At 38.1% G+C, this 20,084-nt stretch overlaps 2 protein-coding genes across 5 annotated transcripts in view; both read left to right on the forward strand.

Annotated features, from left to right (window-relative positions):
• The first annotated feature begins 2,092 nt into the window (after positions 1 to 2,092).
• On the forward strand, positions 2,093 to 14,259 carry LOC129432709 (uncharacterized). Its single transcript, XM_055191283.2, has 9 exons — positions 2,093 to 2,299; positions 3,980 to 4,348; positions 4,437 to 4,581; positions 5,116 to 5,251; positions 7,103 to 7,223; positions 7,339 to 7,420; positions 12,823 to 12,913; positions 13,058 to 13,163; positions 13,262 to 14,259. The coding sequence occupies exons 1-9, from the start codon at positions 2,272 to 2,274 to the stop codon at positions 13,315 to 13,317; spliced, it is 1,134 nt and encodes a 377-aa protein (XP_055047258.2). The 5' UTR covers positions 2,093 to 2,271; the 3' UTR covers positions 13,318 to 14,259.
• Positions 14,260 to 14,502: 243 nt separating this feature from the next.
• LOC129432065 (uncharacterized) overlaps positions 14,503 to 20,084 on the forward strand; it is a 9,837-nt gene continuing 4,255 nt past the window's right edge. The window contains exons 1-6 of one of the 4 annotated variants that reach the window (XM_055190269.2): positions 14,503 to 14,678; positions 14,760 to 14,834; positions 17,050 to 17,111; positions 17,464 to 17,587; positions 17,736 to 17,886; positions 20,057 to 20,084. The exon at positions 20,057 to 20,084 is cut by the window's right edge and continues 93 nt beyond it. In XM_055190269.2, coding sequence (XP_055046244.2) covers positions 17,102 to 17,111; positions 17,464 to 17,587; positions 17,736 to 17,886; positions 20,057 to 20,084 — 313 coding nt within the window. In that variant the 5' untranslated portion in view covers positions 14,503 to 14,678; positions 14,760 to 14,834; positions 17,050 to 17,101. Of the gene's footprint in view, positions 14,835 to 17,049; positions 17,112 to 17,463; positions 17,588 to 17,735; positions 17,887 to 20,056 lie in introns of all 4 variants that reach the window. The other 3 variants (XM_055190270.2, XM_073866766.1, XM_055190271.2) reach the window with 3 other exon arrangements.

Consider the following 20,084-nt stretch of genomic DNA (forward strand, 5'->3'; position numbering starts at 1 on the left):
TTCTATCCAAACGTGAAGCGAATCCTTTCAGAATTAGCAAAAAAGAAAAACGCGATAGGTGCGTTTCCATCAAGTTGTTTGAGCGAATGACGGTGAAATATTGGTAACCTAGTAACCGTAAACAAAACAAGGTAAGCTTGGAAAACAGACACAGGACTGCATATAGTCATGATGGGGCACGTTATTAATTTATTAGCAGTGCAGATTGTTATTGCCAAACTGAATGCTCTGCACAGAAGAAGAACGGCAGATTTTTTGATGAAGCCACCAGCACCAAGGACATTTCGACGACGTCGAGCCCTATATATGGTAAAGACAACTCCAACGGAAACAGCTAGACGGTCAGTCACGCGGGTTTACTGTTCGCTACGTCAGAATTAATTCGGCAAATGCATCATTTTCGCACAACTCAAAAAAACACATCAAGCGAGCGTAAAAACTTTTTTGTGAATTGAGGGATTTTTATTCGAAATGGCATAACTCCGTACGTTTTTGATGCGATACTTCAAAATAAAATCATGGTGATGGACACCTGAGGTAAGATTTTTTTCCTATACCCTCAGTAAAACGCAGATTTGGCAGGTACGCCACCTTTCGAAACACTTGTGAAATGCGCCTCTTCTTTTAACCAGTCACGTGACACGCGTTTCCATCCAAACGTGAAGCGAATCTTTTCAAAATTAGTAAAAAAGAAAAACATTGAAATGCGAACTATGTGCGTTTCCTTCAAATTGTTTTAACGAATGACGGTGGTATAACCTAGTAACCAACAGTAAACAAAACAAGGCACGCTTGGAAAATGGAGGCAGGACTGCATGTCGTCACAATGGGGCAAGTTATTAATTTATTAGCAGTGCAGCTTGTAATGGCCAAACTGAAGACAACTCCAGCGGAAACAGCTAGACGATAAGTCGCGTGGGTTTAATGTTCACTACGTAAGAATTAATTGGGCAAATGCCCATCTCCCATTATTCGCATTTACTCTTTTTCACATAAATCAAAAACCACCTCAAACGAGCGTAAAAACTTTGCTAATTATGGGATTTTTGATCGAAATGTGCCGTTTCCATTGTTTTTGATGCAATAATTCAAAATGCGCATAAAACATGGTGATTTTACAATATCGCAAAATTTTGAAATAAAAAACAAAAATCCTTAATTGGCATAAGGTTTTTAGGCTCGCTTGAGGTGGTTTTTGATTTATGCAAAAAAAAAAAGAGTAAATGCGAATAATGGGAGATGAAAACGCATTTGCCGAATTAATTCTGAGGTAGCGAATATTACTGGACTGACCTGACCGTCTAGCTGTTTCCACTTGAGTTGTCTTTACCATATCGCAATGCCCTTGCTGCTAGTGCCTTCATCAAAAATGCTGCATTCCTTCTTCTGTTCACAGCATTCAGTTTGGCAATTACAAACTGCACTGCTAATAAATTAATAACTTGTGACCTTTACAAATTAATAAACTTGATGCAGTCCTGTCTACATTTTCCACGCTTACATTGTTTTGTTTACTGTTCGTTACTAGGTTACCAATACCACCGTCATGGAACTTGATGGAAACGCACCTAATTCGCATTTCTTTGTTTTTCCTTTTTTGCGAATTTTTGCGGCAGCCATATCCCTATTGAAAACAGAAGCATTTCAAGAATGTTTATTTAAAATTAAATTTTACTACTTTGATTACAACAAATTTTGTGTTTGTTGCATTAAAAGTAATTAATAACCCTAACTTGGTATCTTATTAGATAACACAACTTTAGCAAAACAATGTATGTACTTGCTCAAGAGATTAAAGTGTTGAATGCATACTATAATTTCAGTAAATCATACATTTAACTTTCAAAACCTTTAATCAAAATGTTTTATTGTAAGATTAAATGAAAGCAGAAACTATAAAGGATCTTACATACCACGTTAATATTTAGTGTATGCCTACAATATTCCTACTCTCAACTTTCTTCATAAATAACCATCACCTCACTCAAATCTGCTTTGGCTCATTTCTAGATAGAAGTTACAATTTCATCCCATCAGATGGCGCCAGATCTTCACAATATCTATATTTGTAAAATTAAGTTACATTTATGCTTTGTAGTAGCTATGGGACATTTTAGTCAGTTCAAAGTCATTCTCTGAAAATTACTCCTTTCAATTGACCGAGATGATCGAAACGGCATATAAAATGCTACGTGTGCATTAGCGTGTTTAAAGTAAGTTGTATTTTTGAGAAATTGAAACTAAAAGCACATCCCACTTTCATTTATAAACATGGCTTCGAATCATCAAGACGATTCCGGTGAGTTTAATATCTTTTCTCATATCTAACACAGTAAACGTAATATAAACGTGTATCTTACCTTATCTGACTAGACGATAAAGTTATACGTGTCTGTCTCCATTAACCACCATAGCGTCACTCCAAGCTAATTCTTTCATTGTCTGTTTGTCCTTTTTTAAATACGTACTAAAACTAGTTGTTAGGCCAGTTAACTTTTACTTTATAAAGTAGGTTTTGAAATGCTTTGCGCATTAAGACATTAAAAGGGTTATTTTTTTTACAGAAAACATAGTTTCAGAGTGTTCAATAACATATCTGTTTTAAACGAAGAAGTGTACGATACATTTTCAGCAAAATTAAAACAATTAATTATTTTGGAAATGCTTGGGAATCGGCTTTTAACCTTAGGAAAAAAATACTTAATAACCATACTACTTCCTCATATAATACACAATACTTGATGTTATATACTAGGGTATACTGCAGATTAAAAGAACGCTAACTGGAGAGGGCGAAGGAAGTACGACAATGCGAGACAACACATAGCCTATACATGCTATCCAATACAATACTGTTTGTAAAGTTAGTTAAATTTATTTGAACTAATTAAATATTCAAATATTAAAGAACCAACATACATGTTTCACATTCTATTGATCTTTACACAGTCAGAGCACGCCCAAGCACTCATACACACACATATGCAGGGTTGCCAGGTCTTCGTAATAAAACCAGTCCAATGATCAATCAAAACTACCCCATGACCCTAAACACCAAAACTCAAAACATGCCACTGCTATATCTAAAACACATATTTTAGTCACTGTTAAGCAGTTGAGAACCACTAGAAGTAATCATAAACAGAGTGTATGTTTAAAATGATAAATAAATAAAATCATCATGCCTTAACATGAAAAAAAACAGTGAAAAAACAACCTGTTGTGGCAACACAGGGCTCTAGACTAACTTTTTTCACTAGGAGCACAGTGGCTCCCAACTGAAAATTTTAGGGGCGCAACCAGAAAATTTAGGGGCACACACCGTAAATCAACATGCTAAGCAATATTCAAATTTCTACTAATTTCCACTAATAAATACTGAAATGACAGATGCAGAAACAATAATGTGCTGTTTTCAAATTCAGTGTCACATCACCAAAAAAAAGGTAAAATTTACTGGTTGCACATGTGTGACTGGATGTAAAATTCAGTGGCACACTCTTAATTTTTGGTGGCAGTCTGGAGCCCTGCAACAGTGTAAAAGGAGCCAAATCATGCTGTAAAACCAAGGACTTTATGAAGTTTTGGATTTATTACAGATTTATTCATCTACTTTACAGTACATGAAACCCTAAAGTACTTACAAAAGTAGTATGGAATAAGACGCAGGAACAATTTTTACTTACAGTTGTAGCTACTGTATGTTTATGGAGGACACTGATGAGAAAGTCAAGAAATTCAGAATGATGTCATAAAGTTGTTCATCTATTCTTGCTGCACAGTGAGAGGACTGTATGCTTTTATTTAATTTTGTCAATGTTTTAAACCACACTAGTTAATATATATCATTTATTATCAGCATGTGTGTTCCCTTGGATCAAATGCATGACCTTTTGCATTGATATTCTTAATAACATATTTATATTAAAAGCAAATTTTGATTTTGACACATTGATTAAAATTGATTTTCCTTTCATAGACACTGATGGCTCAGAATTCAGTGATAGTGGCTCAGACTCTTGTACCTCAGATACTTCAACCAAAGATTCAGGCTCCTTTATCGACTCTGACTGTGACTCTGACTCCAGCGATAAAGCAGTTGCTACGACACGTGCTGCGTTCAAGCGTAAGATTTGTAGGTATTACAATGATGGCCACTGCCGAAATGGAAACAGGTGTCAGTATGAGCACATATGCAAAAACCACGTGGAGGGCTCGTGCCCCCTTGGCATTGGATGCCGTCTCAAACACAGTTCTGCTTCAAATGCATCACCACAACCAAATGAACATCCAGACCGTGAAAGCCATGGTAGGCGGCAGAGAAGAAATAGCAGTCCTGTGTCTGCAGGTATGCAAGTATTAATATACATGTAATTGTTTAATTAAAACATGTGCATTGTTGCATTATTCAGTCTTTTGAATCTGATTATATATAGATGATGAAGAAGACGATGACAGACCGTACAGATGGCAGTTGAATTTGGGAGATGGCTGGCAGGACGTTTCCAATGATTTTGTACTAGAAGCCCAGTATTCACGCCCTGAAGCCAAAGGAATCAACATCTATAACACCCCTGCTGGGTATGTTTGGTTTCCATTTGACTGTAACAGATTTTATGTGCAATAAAAAGCCTCACTTAAAGGAACAGTATGTAAGAAATCTATATCAATTAATCATAAAATGGCCCTGATATGTCACTAGACATTAAGAAATCATTTTCATTTCAAATACTTATATAACTCACAACAGTGATCTGGACAGAATATTGTCATTTAAAAAGTGGAGTTGCAGCCCTCAACTGATGTTTATGTTGTCATGCTGTGAATTAGCCACCAGTTGTGTGAATGCAGTACCAGTTTTAGCCACAAGTTTTGTGATTGCAATATCAGCCACAATCTTACATACTGTTCTTTTAAGAGTTCCAGATAAAAGCCATTGCAACTCTAAAAAGGAGAAATGCTCAAAATTCAGAGTAGTTTGACTTTAAAACAACTGTGTGCACTTTAACAGGATTTATTGTAACAAATATTCGCCAGCGAGTGTTTAATAGTTTAAAATAATTAGTTGACATATTTCCTCTTTTTGTTTTATTCTGTATTTCATTCCCATTATAGAGTTATTTCGATCGACTTCAACAAGATGAGAGTTCTTACCAAGACTAACATTAAAGTCCGGCGTAAAGGTTCAAAGCAAACCGAGTGGCTATGGTATTACCGAGGTAAAAACAAGTGGCACCAGTTTGGAGTGAAGGTAGGTGTTTCCTAAGTAAATTAGTGAGTTTAATTTTACACCAAGACATGCTTAAGGGGGTCGCACACCGGACGCGCAGTCTAGGACAACTTGAAGGTATCGTAAATCGGAAGTGCACATTAAATAGCGCGAGCTTCGTCAGATAGCATCTTCTTCAAAATGCAAAATATACGTTAATAGCCAATGTTAATCGTTAATGATTTGGGACAAATATGATGTTATTTAATGTTAAACTATGTGGGTGGCGCTCTGTGGCGCGACAGGGATTTGAGCAACTTCCTGAGTCGTAGCTGGGCGGCGCGGACAGGCGCCACCTGACGGCGCTGGTGTGCATATACTCATAGAAAACAATGTGTTAGAGTTTTTTAGAATGCCGCTGAGCTGCGCGTCCTGTGTGCGACCCCCTTTAAACAAGCTCAATGTTCAAACAAGATGATCATGCATTTGGTTGAATAATTTTTAAATATGGGCCTATGTGAATTTTAGCCTTATAATTTAATTATGTGATTAGGGGAATCAAAGTATGTTTTAGTCATAGATGTCACTTTCATTTCAATCTATGGCCTTAAATCCAATTAATAGTCATGCGTAAGGTCTATGCCGTAGGTTATCCATAGCCTCTGTGTAGCCTGACGTGCACCTCAGTGGCGGCTGATGACTTCTTTTTTTGAAGCGCACGATGTGAAGTTCGTCACAACATGTATGTAGTTTGTCATGTGTGTGGTGCGTAATTTCGAAATATAAGTTCTGCGCTTTGAGAGATTGTGTGTGCATCACGTGTCATGCCAAAATAAGTGCCTGCTGCAGACGCGTCTAAAGGGTTTATGATAAAAGAGATGCTCGCGTTTGCCAGATATTCTATATATAATCTAATAATTCCAGGAAAGTGTACGATAAAAATAAGACGTTTAGCCAACATTCTGTGGTCGTGACGTCTGAGGCTAAGACGAACTGTTGCCGACAATCCGTGTGTTTGTTGTAGTCCAAGATTTAGGTTGGAGACGATAAATTGCGTCATTGTTTACTTGGGGTTTGTACCTTTTGTATATGGTAAGCATCCTAATACACACTTACACACCAAAGGAAATTTAAAAAACGTAAATCGGACAGTAAGTGCTCTTTAAACTGTACTGGTCAAGATGGCTTGGAGTACACGCAGGGTTGGGCAAAGATACATCAAAATGCATTTTAAAATAAAATACCAAATAAATAAGTTTTTAAGCTACTTTAACTAGGGGTAAAATACTCAGCAATCAAGTATTTATTTCATTGGACACCTATAGGAGTTGAAAACAACCATTTTATAATTTTCACAATTATTAAATGACCAATATATTTAGATTTTAAATGTATCAAAAATATTGCCCATCCCTAAATACACGGATAAGGATTTGTTGTTATTTGGGAATAACAAGCCTCGGAATGTTGTCACCTGACCAATCAGAATCAAGCATTGTGTTGGGTATTAATCTGCAATAACATGCAGCTGTATGTACATTAACCAACTTAATGGACACCTATTTGCCACAAGTAAATAACTGGACACAAAATAATGATTTAAAGTAATTTGCTGCCAGGTAGATATTTTGTTAGTGTTTGCATGAGAAAAAAGAAAGTGATGTAATATTTAACAAATTAGTAATGCTGCTCAAGATGACTTTCACAACCCAGTTGAGGGGTTTGTTATCAGTTTCAGTTGTTCTTATCGAGGATTAACAGAATGTTATGACAGACCAATTAGAATCAAGTATCCAGATAGCAATGATATAATAACAGAAAAACTACTTTAATAATGAACATCATGATGTGTGGAATGCTGTATGATTATGTGCATGTTTGCTGGTTTTTCAGCGTTCAAAGGGCAAAAGCAATGGGATTCAGAGTTCAAGACTGGAAAAGGAATACCAAAAACACAAGAAGGGTTCTTTTCAGTTTGCTGTTGATTCCAACACATTCGAGATTAGCTTCAAAGGTTTGTTTAAAATGAACCCACAAACATCCCTGAAAAGTTTAATTATTAGCATCATTACTTTATATATTTTAAAACCAGAATCGGTATGAATATGTGCATATGTTTCTGTTTCCAGGAATGTATCAGAAAAGTTTATCTACAGGCCAGAAAAGACGGGTTAGACGACGCCCTAAATATGATCCGTCTAAAGCTGTAGCGTGAGTTTTAAGAGCGTTACACCATTTATATACTTTATACTGTGAAGCTTAAGTTAAAGGGATAGTTTACCCCTAAAAATGTAATCATCCTCATGTTGTTCTAAACCTGTATGAGTTTTTTTATTTTAATGAACACAAAAGATATTTTGATAAATGGTGCAGTACACATCTGTTTGTAACCATTGACTTCCATAGTAGAAAAACACATATTATGGAAGTATTGTGATAAATAATGAAGAAGATATTTTGATAAATGATGGTAAGCACACAGTAGACGGTCCGCAATTAATTCCATCGTATTTGTTTTTCCTACTATGGAAGTCAATGGTTACAATCAGCTGTGTGCTTACTACCATTTATCAAAATATTAATAAGTTAAGTAAGTAGACCCATCTTAGTGTTGCATTTTAAATATATCTACCTAGTGACTTTAAATGAATTGTATCTCCAATTTATAAATGTAGATATGTGGATTTGAAATGTAAATATAGATTAAAATTAAAGCTGCAAGCAGCGATGGAAGGGCCCTTGCACGCATGTACACCGCCACTCTATGGCCTTAGTAAAGCAATGAACCAGGGGGATTGAAATTTCAGTGGGTAAATATAGGTGGATATTCAAAGGAACTTTGAAGTGCCACACCTCCTTTGTGCAGCAGGTGGCGCTATGATTGTAATTGATTGTTGTAACATTGATGTGTTGAGGCCAGGACCCTTGTCAAACGTATGATGTCTGTGACAGGTCGGACATTGCATGCCTGAGTTACAACAGCTTTCTCATGGCGAAACATCAAACTTTGCCAGGCCACCACGGACACGCCCCTTTAACCAAATGTCAAGATCTTCACAATTTATCATTGTGAAGTCCTTAAGTTCAGACTGACCAAATATGATGATGATCTGAATAAATTTCTATGAGCTGTAAATCACAGTGTAAAACATGTCATTTCCTGCTTCCAGCAGGTGGCGCTATAACTTTTACTGAATATTGCCATGTTGATGTGTTCAGCCCAGGACACTTATCAAACTTGTAAAGCTTGGGTCAGATTGGACATTTTAAACCTGAGTTAGAACAACTTCCTGTTTCATTGAGAAACACAGAAATTTGGCAAGCCGCCACTGACACACCCTCCATCGAAATGTCAAGATCTCCGCAATTTAGCATTATCAAAATGGCTGACTTCCTGTGGGGTTTAGAGCTTTGCTCCAAGAGACTTTTTTGTAGGTCTTGGGGTGATACATGATCCTACTGCATTTCGTATCTGTACGATTAACGTAGCGGGGGGGCTGCTCTATTGAATTTTTGTAGGTGGCGCTATAGAGCCATTTTAACACCCCAAGTTCTGAAGCCTATATCACATGAACATTTTTGCCACCTTTGACACGTATGCAACGTTTTATGACTTTTTGAGCTTGTTTAGGCTGTCAAAATTGCGATTCATTTGTCGATATTTTGCGAGGCCACCACGGACACGCCCTTTAACGAAAAGTCAAGGTCGTCGCTATTTATCATCACACAAGATCTTGAGATTAGACTGATGAAATATGATGTTGATATGGTTAAATCTCTAAGAGCAGTAAGTCACAGTGTAAAACGTGGTATTTCCTGCTGCCTCTAGGTGGCGCTATGACTGTTACTGAATTATGCAATGTTGATGTGTTCAGGCCAGGACCCTTATTAAACGTGTGAAGTCTGGGACAGATCTGACATTGTATGCCTGAATTACAACAACTTCATGTTTTCTTGCGAAACATCACACTTTTCTAGGCCGCCACGGACACGCCCTTCAACGAAAAGTCAAGATCTTCGCAATTTATCATCGCAAAGGGCTTAAGATCAATGTCTAAGAGCAGTAAATCACAGCGTAAAACATTGCATTTCATGCTGCATCTAGGTGGTGCTATGACTGAAGCTGAATTTTAACATGGAAATGTCACGGTCTTGTCAGACTTCTGTGCTAGATGTAGGTCTGAGTGCATCTGGCAGGACCGTGGCAGTATCATGTTCTGTGTGGGGACATGTGGAATCACATTCTGTGTGTGGCTTCCACATGTTCCCGGTGTCTTGTTGCTGTCGTGATCTTGCCAGACCTTAGTATAGGTTCAGGTCTATGTTAGAGGGCAAGACCATGGCAGCATTGTGTGTACGTGGGAACACGTGTGTTTCACATCATGTCTGTGTAACACGTGTTCCCAGTGTTTTGTGTGCTGTCATGGTCTTGCCTGACTTTGGTTATAGTCCAGGTCGGATGTTGGCAAGATTATGGCAGCATTGTGTTTATGTGGGAATACGTGTGTTTTCACATCATGTATGTGTAACACGTATTCCCAGTGTCTTGTCACTTTTACCTTACTCCCTTATGTATTCGTGTCTTAAGTGATTAATTATGTTCACCTGTTCCCCATTGATGTGCTGTCTATTTAATGCCCTCGTGTTCTCTGTGTGGTGTGCGTGCGTTGTTGTAGTTCATGTATTGATGTCTCCAGTTACCAGTCCGAGTTATTCTCGTGTTCTGTTTCATTTGTGTTTCATCCCGGTGTTTTTGTTACTTTCGGTTTTACCCCCTCGTGGGTGTTTCTGTTTGTAAATAAATCATAGTTATATTTTCATACATCTTTTGCATTTGGGTTCTTCTTTATTTTCCACAATCCGGTTTAAGACCGATCGTGACAGAACGCACGCACCATACTGAACCCAGCAGGGATGTTTGCTGGCAGCCGCCTGGCGGTTCGGGGAAGGAGATCCCGCCCTGCATACGAGTCGGGTTACGAGTTCTATGACCCACTCGTATGTGGGCCCGAAGGTAATGCCAGGCGGCGACCGACCGGATCGGCTGAATCCCGCCAGTCTCAGTCCAGCGTAAGGGGGATTATGACCGGGGCCATCCGAATGGGGAGGTCGAATCCCGTCTCCCCGGTGCTGGAGTCTATTCCCGGGGCCAGTCTCGGGCCTGCTCTCCCTGCGTCGAGAGGGAGGAGGAGAAGGACGAAGAGGGTCTCGGAACTGGCGCAGCTGGAGACTCGCTACCCACCGGCACCGCTAGAGACCCGTCATCATCCGCCGGTGCAGCCGGAGACACGTCATCCGCCGGTGCAGCCGGTGACACGTCATCCGCCGGTGCAGCCGGTGACACGTCATCCGCCGGTGCAGCCGGTGACACGTCATCCGCCGGTGCAGCCGGAGACACGTCATCCGCCGGTGCAGCCGGAGACACGTCATCCGCCGGTGCAGCCGGAGACACGTCATCCGCCGGGGCAGCCGGAGACACGTCATCCGCCGGGGCAGCCGGAGACACGGCATCGGCCGGGGCAGCGGGAGACACGTGATCCGCCGGTGCAGCCGGAGACCCGTCACCAGCCGGCGCAGCCGGAGACCCGTCACCAGCCGGCGCAGCCGGAGACCCGTCACCAGCCGGCGCAGCCGGAGACCCGTCACCCGCCGGCGCAGCCGGAGACACGTCACCCGCCGGCGCAGCCGGAGACACGTCACCCGCCGGCGCAGCCGGAGACACGTCACCCGCCGGCGCAGCCGGAGACACGTCACCCACCGGCGCAGCCGGGGACACGTCACCAGTCGGCTTTTCAGCCGCGGGACCCTAAAACTCATGTTCCCCATGGACATTTTGTTTCCCCTGTTTTTGCCCCTCCACCCCTTCATCATATATTGTTTTTGTTAAATCACCCCAATCCGTTTGTCACATATGTTTGTTTACCCTTGTTGTTTGTTGTAATGTTGTCGTGGTTGTCTTCTGTTGTGCAGTCTTTCGTTCCTCGTGTTTAATGTTTTTGTTTGTTTTTGTTTGTGACGTCTTGTATCCGTCTTTTAAGAGGGGGGTACTGTCACGGTCTTGTCAGACTTCTGTGCTAGATGTAGGTCTGAGTGCATCTGGCAGGACCGTGGCAGTATCATGTTCTGTGTGGGGACATGTGGAATCACATTCTGTGTGTGGCTTCCACATGTTCCCGGTGTCTTGTTGCTGTCGTGATCTTGCCAGACCTTAGTATAGGTTCAGGTCTATGTTAGAGGGCAAGACCATGGCAGCATTGTGTGTACGTGGGAACACGTGTGTTTCACATCATGTCTGTGTAACACGTGTTCCCAGTGTTTTGTGTGCTGTCATGGTCTTGCCTGACTTTGGTTATAGTCCAGGTCGGATGTTGGCAAGATTATGGCAGCATTGTGTTTATGTGGGAATACGTGTGTTTTCACATCATGTATGTGTAACACGTATTCCCAGTGTCTTGTCACTTTTACCTTACTCCCTTATGTATTCGTGTCTTAAGTGATTAATTATGTTCACCTGTTCCCCATTGATGTGCTGTCTATTTAATGCCCTCATGTTCTCTGTGTGGTGTGCGTGCGTTGTTGTAGTTCATGTATTGATGTCTCAAGTTACCAGTCCGAGTTATTCTCGTGTTCTGTTTCATTTGTGTTTCATCCCAGTGTTTTTGTTACTTTCTGTTTTACCCCCTCGTGGGTGTTTCTGTTTGTAAATAAATCATAGTTATATTTTCATACATCTTTTGCATTTGGGTTCTTCTTTATTTTCCACAATCCGGTTTAAGACCGATCGTGACAGGAAATGTGTTAAGGCCAAGACCCTTATCAAACATGTGAAGCGTGGGGCAGACTGGACATTGTATGCCTGAGTTAGAACAACATCCTGTTTCATGGCGAAAACGCAGAAATTTGTCAGGCCGCCACAGACACACCCTCCAACGAAAAGTCAAAAGCTCCGCAATTTAACATAGCAAAGGCCTTTAGATACTGACCAAATATGATGATGATCGGATTGAGTTCGTTGGAAGCCTGGAAATGCCAAAATTTGCACAGAAATCACAGCGAAAATTAAAAATGGCCGACTTCCTGTGGGTTTTAGAGCCTGGTTCCAAGGGACTTTTTTTGTAGGTCTTGAGGTGATAGTTGACCCTACCAAATTTCATATCTGTACATTTTTCGTAGCGGGAGGGTTGTTCTTTTGAAATTTTGCAGGTGGCGATATTGAGCCATTTCTACACGCCCACTTCTGACGCCTATACCACATGTACATTTTTCTCACTTCTGACGCGTGTGCAAAGTTTCATGAGTTTTCGAGCATTTTTAGGCCCTCAAAAATGCGATTCATTTCGGAGAAGAAAAAGCAGAAGAAACTGAGCAAAACAATAGGGCTTTGCACCCACGGTGCAGGCCATTCTGGCCTGCTCCTCGGTGCTCAGGCCCTAAATATAAACATATTACTTCTGTTTGCAAAACTTGGCTGTTTAGGTTTAAAAATACAACATTAGAGTTTACAGTCATTACTGATACTACATAAAACTTTTTATGCTGGCATTATAATTAGTTATACATTTGAAACTATTCAAGTAGTACACTTATAAGTTATTATATGTGTCACCAAACAGAAGCACGTTGCCCTTCAGTTTCCGGGACTTGATGGCTTCAGTGTGGCAGTTTGAAGGAAGAGGTGGTAAATGGCACACCTTCAAAAAAATGGTAAGAATCTTTCTTTAGTGTACATGATGAATCATTTGTTTAAAGTCCATAATGCATATTTTGTGTTAATAGTATGTTAATGTAGTAATTTAAAATGGAGTGAAGTGAAAACCTGTTTTTGTCTTGTTCTCCATATATAAATAGAATGGATGTTCAGTCTCAAGTGATGACATCGAGAGCTGTTACCAAAGTAAACAGAAGACAATGACATTCACTGTTAATGGTGACCCTTACACACTGGATTTTTCAAGTATGTCAGAGACAACTGTGCAGTGTGTCTCATTTTATGTCATTTTAAAAACAAGGGAATGACTTTTGGGTATACTAACCTTTTGACTTTCAATTTAGGGATGAATCAGTTTAACCATAGAACAAATGCAAGACGCAAGATCCGCCGCACTTAATGGCCATGTGCAAAAGCTCAAGAACAAGAGTTTGCAGAATTAAGGCTGGAGGTGATCAGAAGCTTCAATGACTTCTAGGAAAAAAGAATACTATGGAAGTCAAAGGGCCTCTGATCGGTTTGGTTACGAACATAAAATATCAGGAATTTATACAAGTTTGTAACAACATGAAAGTAAATGATGACAGAATTTATATTTTTGGGTGAACTATTCCTTTAAGTGAATATGAACATTATATGAATATGATTCAGGATGTTTTATTTGGAATTACTGCCTGTGGTGATAAAATGTAAAAGTTATGTTTACGAATTATGTTTACAAATAATAGTTCAATAACCATATGATTATGTCTTCTTTATGATAATATTAACGAATATGAAGTGTCTTTAGAAATGTAATGCTTTCTGTATGGCTTGAAGAATTATACAAAGCAAAGTGCCTACTGAACATTTGGCTTCCTTTTATGCCATTTCTTATCAAAAACTGCCTGAGACAGCTGCCCACACAGCTGTATTTACTATATATACAGTATACTGTATGTGGTTTTGTAACATGAAGCTGCCCACAATTGTTTTTAATGTATAAAATACAACGTACATTAGGGAAAACACAAAATCATAAATGAGTTTTTCTTAAAATGTGATTTGTATCTGATTATGATTTACTAAAACATTTTAAAAAGCATTAAAGACAAAGCTCAAGTTGACACTAAATTACCTGAGCTATGAAATAGGGACTCTGTGTGCAATGACACTTTCCTTTGGGCATGAGGCAATACCCAAAATACTGAATATGGGGTTTTAAACATTATGTAAAATCTTTGTTGTAAATTGTGTATGCTATATGGGGTAAGGATTATATTGCAGTTATCATTTGAGTTTTCTAAGTCACCAAATGCTGTAATTTTTTTTACAAACACCATTAAACATTGTTTTGTAAACGTATGCATTTGTCATTATTCAAAACAACGTATTCAAGGTAACTTATACATCAGGAAGTGGGTTTCCTGGGAGTCAAACCCACAACCTTTGCGCTGTTAACCCAATATCCTACCAAATAAGCTACAGAAATACATCAACATCTCAATTTTATTAGAAATATGGTCAAAATGTTACCCATATAACATCCAGTGGTATCATCTGGAAAGCAGCCAACCGGTTTGGTTTGTTTAGGAAATCCAGAGTCACGAGGCTGAAAGGAAAGTGAAACCGAGCCGGTGTGGCGGTGGCGACGCTGTCAGCGTTCCTTAGCTTTCAGTTCGTCGTTCTGAGGAAATGTTTGTCAATACGTCTATTTAATACATAAACTTTATTGTTCGTTTGTTTTGTGCCATCGATGTTCTGAACTGTCCAGGAACCCATGTGAGTAAAAAAACTAACTTAAAAGTGACGTTTACCTTATAAACATATAGCATTGTTATTGTCTGAAACATTAATACACAGTAATGGCAGAAGTGTGAGGATGAAGATGAGGAAGAGTCGCACACTTACAGAATAATGATGGAGTTTCTGCTGTAGGTCAGTATATTCTACTTGCTTGCTTACATTATTTTATTTTATTTAAAATATAATAAAAAAGATTTAAAAAAACATGATCCAGAAGCACCATACAAAAATCCTTATTGCATTAAATAGCTATAAATATTAAATCAGGTGGCGGTGTTGTGTCGAACTCAGTTCCCCCTATGTTTCCCTTTAGTGTAGTGCTTTTATAACGTTTTCATCACGTTACATTTAGAAAGATTAAAGATTTGAATTGGTTATAATAAAAAGGCATAATATCATGTATTTTATAATACAATTTATTAAATATTTCATACATTTGACAGTTTTCTATTAGGGTATTTCTTTTAAAATATAACCTGTCTTTTTCTTTTTTTTCCTTTACTGGTTGTTTTAAAAATGTAATGTTTGCATACATAATTAAATAAATATTATACATATAATATGATTCATACTGTAAAAAATTATTAACTTACCATTAAGAACAATACAGATACATTACAGAAATGCACACATATACATCTCAGTAGCCATTAAAACTTTAAATATATAAATAATAAAACCTATAACGTGATAAAAACGCCATAAAAACACTACACTGAAGGGAAAAATAGGGGGAACATAGGGGGAACAGACTTCGACACAACAGCTGCATACGCCCTATTTTTTAACCTGGCTGCAGGGGTTTGAGTCGACATACGTGTGGTTCATCACATTACACACCTCTTTTTTGTTAAATGCTTTGCACTTAAGTGTTTGCACTATGCTTTGGAAAGCTTTATTTTAATCAGGTCAGTGGCCACATTCTATTGATATTCCCAGATAATGGCTGCGTCCAATTAACCACACTTACGGTCTTTGCACTTAACCACTTGAATACTTACATGACGTATTTCCTGTATTTAGCCCAAGTGTTCTAGTGGGCGTGAAGATCCCAAGCGTGCATGTAAAAATTATTCACTTGATGGGACACACTTAGCAAGTGTTAAAATATCAATCCAGCAGGAAATGGTAGCAATTTGCACCAAAATGTATTTTTTATTTTTGGCTACTTAAAATATACATTTTAAGGTTTTATTTAAATTAAATGAACACATAAACAAATGAATAAATAAATAAATAACAATTTCAGGCCTTTCAACTTGACCACTTGACTATTAAAGGTTATTTCATCCAAAATGAAAATTCTGTAATCATCATTTATTCACCCTCAGGTTGTTACAAACCGGTATACATGTTTACATTTTTTGTTTATATTTACTTATTTAAACAAAACGATTGTACGTTTTTCCCCTTTAAATAACACCTAAACACTGAACTGGCTGAACTTGAAGATTATTACTAGCAGAATTCGTTGCACCTGTAAAAAAAACTCTTCATTTTCTGCCAAAATATGTAATAGAAATGTATTAACTTACTGTGCGTTCACACCAGACGCGGTAGAGGCGACACGCGTAGTTGGATGCTTGAACATTTTGCTCGACGCTCATTTAGCTCGAAACGTGCATTCCGTGCCGCACCATTTGCGAAATGGGTGGCGCCATTGCCGCGAAAACACGCGCTATTCGCCTCCAACGGCCCTTCGCGCAAGTTGAAAATAGTAATCTAGAGTAATCTAGAGCGAGCAACGTGATGCTACGCGTTTGGTGTGTACGTGGGCGTGGCATTATAGATATTGTCAATCGGCTGGACAAAATATAATAACACTGGCCTAGTGGTTTTTGGATATTTTACTGCAAATATCTTACAAATTTATTGTACCTTTAAGGGCACTGCACTTTGACATGGAAAAATCTTGGACACTTACTTCCTGTTGCATGGGGGCACTGCTAGTGTGGATATTTGGACAAAGCTACTGTAACAACTGTCTCATCTGGGTATTATTATCCGGGTGCAATTTAATAAGAATAAATTGTATATAAATATGCCTAATTACTAATGTATATGATATTTTATTTACAAATAATTAAGGAAAACTGCATGTTCGACTTTCACGTCTTTGCTTAAAACGGCAAGTAACATCCGTGTTCTGCAAGCCATCTTGAATGGCACTACTTTACCTTTATGCATTATACTTAAATTACATCCCACTTGTTTTGATATTGTATTAATGTAAAGACATACGTGTGGCTCAAAGATTACACATACCGCCATATTCTACTCTTATAACATGTTAAAAGTTATGCATTTTACATGTTACTGTATATATTCTTTCATTTAAAACCTTTAGGCAATAACAGTTCAAGGAGCACTGCAGAAAGACAACACCACCATCTAACAATATGGCTACCAGTAAGTTACTTTCATTTATAATGAATCATTTTTATGTTTACATTGATGCACAGACACTGTTACTCTGTATATATTTTAATCAGTATGTCTATTCCCGGGAAATCAAACCCACAGTTTAAGTTAATCTAGTATGCAATGGGATATCCGACAAAATAGTTTAGTAGCTTTAAAAACTGATTGATTAATTCATACAGCCACTAATGTTTCATTCATTCATTCATGTTTGCGCATTTATTCATTTACATTTGCACTTTAATCCAAAGCGAATTACATTCATTCAAGCTATACATTTTATCAGTATGTGTTCTCATGGGACACATTCATTCTTTCATTCATTCATTCACGCATTCAGGTAATCCCTTTGAATGGCAGTTGTTTGATGGACAGAAGTGGTCTACTATCTGTAATGATATATTTATTGAATCCCATTACTGTCAGCCAGGAGCTACTGGTATTACCATCAACACCAGTATGGGGTGAGTTTAGCCGTCAACAAACCCATCGTGTTTCGTTGTAGACTTTATCATGTTAAGATTTTAAACGTGGACATTTAAATAATAACTTTAAAAGGTAAAGTAGTACTATATTATTAAATATTAAGTTTTTGTCCTGTTTATTCAACAGATCACTCTATATTGACTTTGATGCTATGACAGTCAGTGGGCCTCGTGCTAACCTCAGTATACGGCGAAATATGTTTCTGTCCCACAACCAAAAGCAAGAAGTAGGCTGGTACTACAAAGATAACCATCGCTGGTGTGAATATGGATCTCAGGTACACACTTCTATAAAATCTCTTATACATTCACTTCTAAATAAAGGGGCTGATGGTTAAAATAGCTATGTCTTACGGTATGACTATATAATAACCATGTAACCATGTATTCAAAGCCACACACAGTTCAAACCGATGGGCTATACAGGACCACATACGGGTGGAAACAAAACAGCATTGAAATAAACAATAAAATACACAAATGAATATACAAATACACTAGTTATTGCCTAGTGTATATCATTCCAGGTTTTCAAAATTAAGTGTTATTTAATGGTCCAAGCTTTGATTGTGTTTTCAGTGCGCAATATAACATGTGTTCATGTTTCACATGTAAAAAAATTCGGTATTTTTCACACAATTTCCTTATCTGTATAGCGCTGTTTTCACTGTCATAAAAACGGTCTGATGTCTTCCTTGTTCTATGAAGTCCCTCCTTCAGAAATACGTATGAGTTCTGATTGTGTAGTTTGTTTAGTGTGTTGTGATTCGATAGCAGTTTAACTTGCCGTTAGCTTAGCTAGCGACTGACGTATTCCTGTGGGTGGAGGAAAAAACTGTTCTAGTGATGTCATTAAATCAGAAAGTAGAGGGCTGTAGTCCAAACCGGCCGTTCGCTGTAGGCTTTTAAAGGGGAATTCTGTTAAAGAAAATGTATCACCTGGCAGTGAACTCTGAGCTTTATCATTCTACAGCTATTATTTATGATATTATAGCAACATTACACACTAACTAAAGTTTAAAAAATGGGATCAGAAAGAACGTGACCTTCAAAACACACACACTGTACAAAGGTAAGAATAGTGTGGATATGTTGCACCGTTCTCAGAACAAGAGTATTTAAAGTTGTATAAAGGTCACGGCATGCTGCCACATTTCTATTGGGTGTTGTCACATGGGCTCATTGTCTTTACAGGTGCATATAGGGCATAATAGTTTCTTTTGGGTGTGTCTTTAAAGCACTGGGAAGGGGGTTTAAAGATCAGTTGTGTAGTCTGTTCAGTAGTATGACAGCAAAGAAACTGTTTGATATTAATAAGTCATCACACTTTAACTTTTTAGTTTTATTTTTAGTTTATTTATGTTTTCGTTTCTATTAAAGTTTTCAGAAATGATAACTATTTGGAATGATTTTCTTCTAGCATTGTAATATTTAATGGGTGTTTTCAAAAAGACACAAGAAACTGAATTATTTGTGTGTTGTCAGCTAATGCACATTGTGTTTGTCTATTGTTATGACCTAAATAAGAATCAAAAATCATTTTATTAGTTTAACAGTTTATTCTGAGGGGTTCACATACTTTTTCTTGCCACTGTATTTCAGTACAATGTTTTTGATTAAAGGCAGCTCAAACATGCATTTTAGTCTGAGACTAGGTTAATCCCTGTCCAGGAAACTGACCCTTTAAGAGATTTTACAAAGCCCTATAAGATAATTCATGAGAATCAGCAAAACATATGTGCAGTCCTTGGGAAAAAAATTCAGTTGTGCTACAATATGGGAAATAAAAGTCAATTAGGAAAATTTTAAAGGGGACAGAGAATGAAAAACCATTTTTACCTTGTCTTTGTTGAATAATGGTAGTCTACCCACATTCAAAAACACACAAAAAGTGCTAGACATGCTAAACATCTCAGTCTCACAGAAATTCCTCTTTTAGAAATGTCAGCCAGAAAATGGCCCAATCTGAAAAACTGATGCTTATGACATCACAGGCATCTCACTGCCCCTCCACTTTAAAATAATTGGCTACATTTTTTGAGTGGCAGCAAAGTCAGCCAATCAGTAATGAGATTTCAAGTTAAGCCAGTAGGGGGAGCCAAATAGGTGCAAAACCACTTGTTTAAAATCCCCACCCTAATAGAGCTATCTGAGAGAAGTTTTTAGGAAGCTTCTAAGGCATTACAGACCCAAACTAAAAAAAATTTGTCTACATGCCACATCACAGAACAAGGATTAATACCCCGTTCAATCATTCTATGTCACCTTTAAGTTAAAAGAAAAATGTGCTGTATTACAATTACTGAATGTGTACTACTATCACTATAGTATATGGTATACTATGCTATAATACAGAACAATGGAATAAGGTTTTTATAAGGTTGCGCATGTAGATAATATGTAATTTCTTTATTTCACAAGTGTTATTTGTCTCTGTAATCTACACAGGGATTGTCTGGGAACACATCTTCAATTA

The sequence above is a fragment of the Misgurnus anguillicaudatus genome, chromosome 1, assembly GCF_027580225.2.
Source record: "Misgurnus anguillicaudatus chromosome 1, ASM2758022v2, whole genome shotgun sequence".
NCBI lineage: Eukaryota > Metazoa > Chordata > Actinopteri > Cypriniformes > Cobitidae > Misgurnus > Misgurnus anguillicaudatus.

Excerpts from the sequence above, each read along its gene's own strand:
- LOC129432709 (XM_055191283.2), top strand. The coding sequence starts at position 2,272 with ATGGCTTCGAATCATCAAGACGATTCCG. Across the intron at positions 4,349-4,436 it reads TAGCAGTCCTGTGTCTGCAG|ATGATGAAGAAGACGATGAC; the intron begins GTATGCAAGTAT and ends GATTATATATAG. Across the intron at positions 13,164-13,261 it reads TTACACACTGGATTTTTCAA|GGATGAATCAGTTTAACCAT; the intron begins GTATGTCAGAGA and ends CTTTCAATTTAG.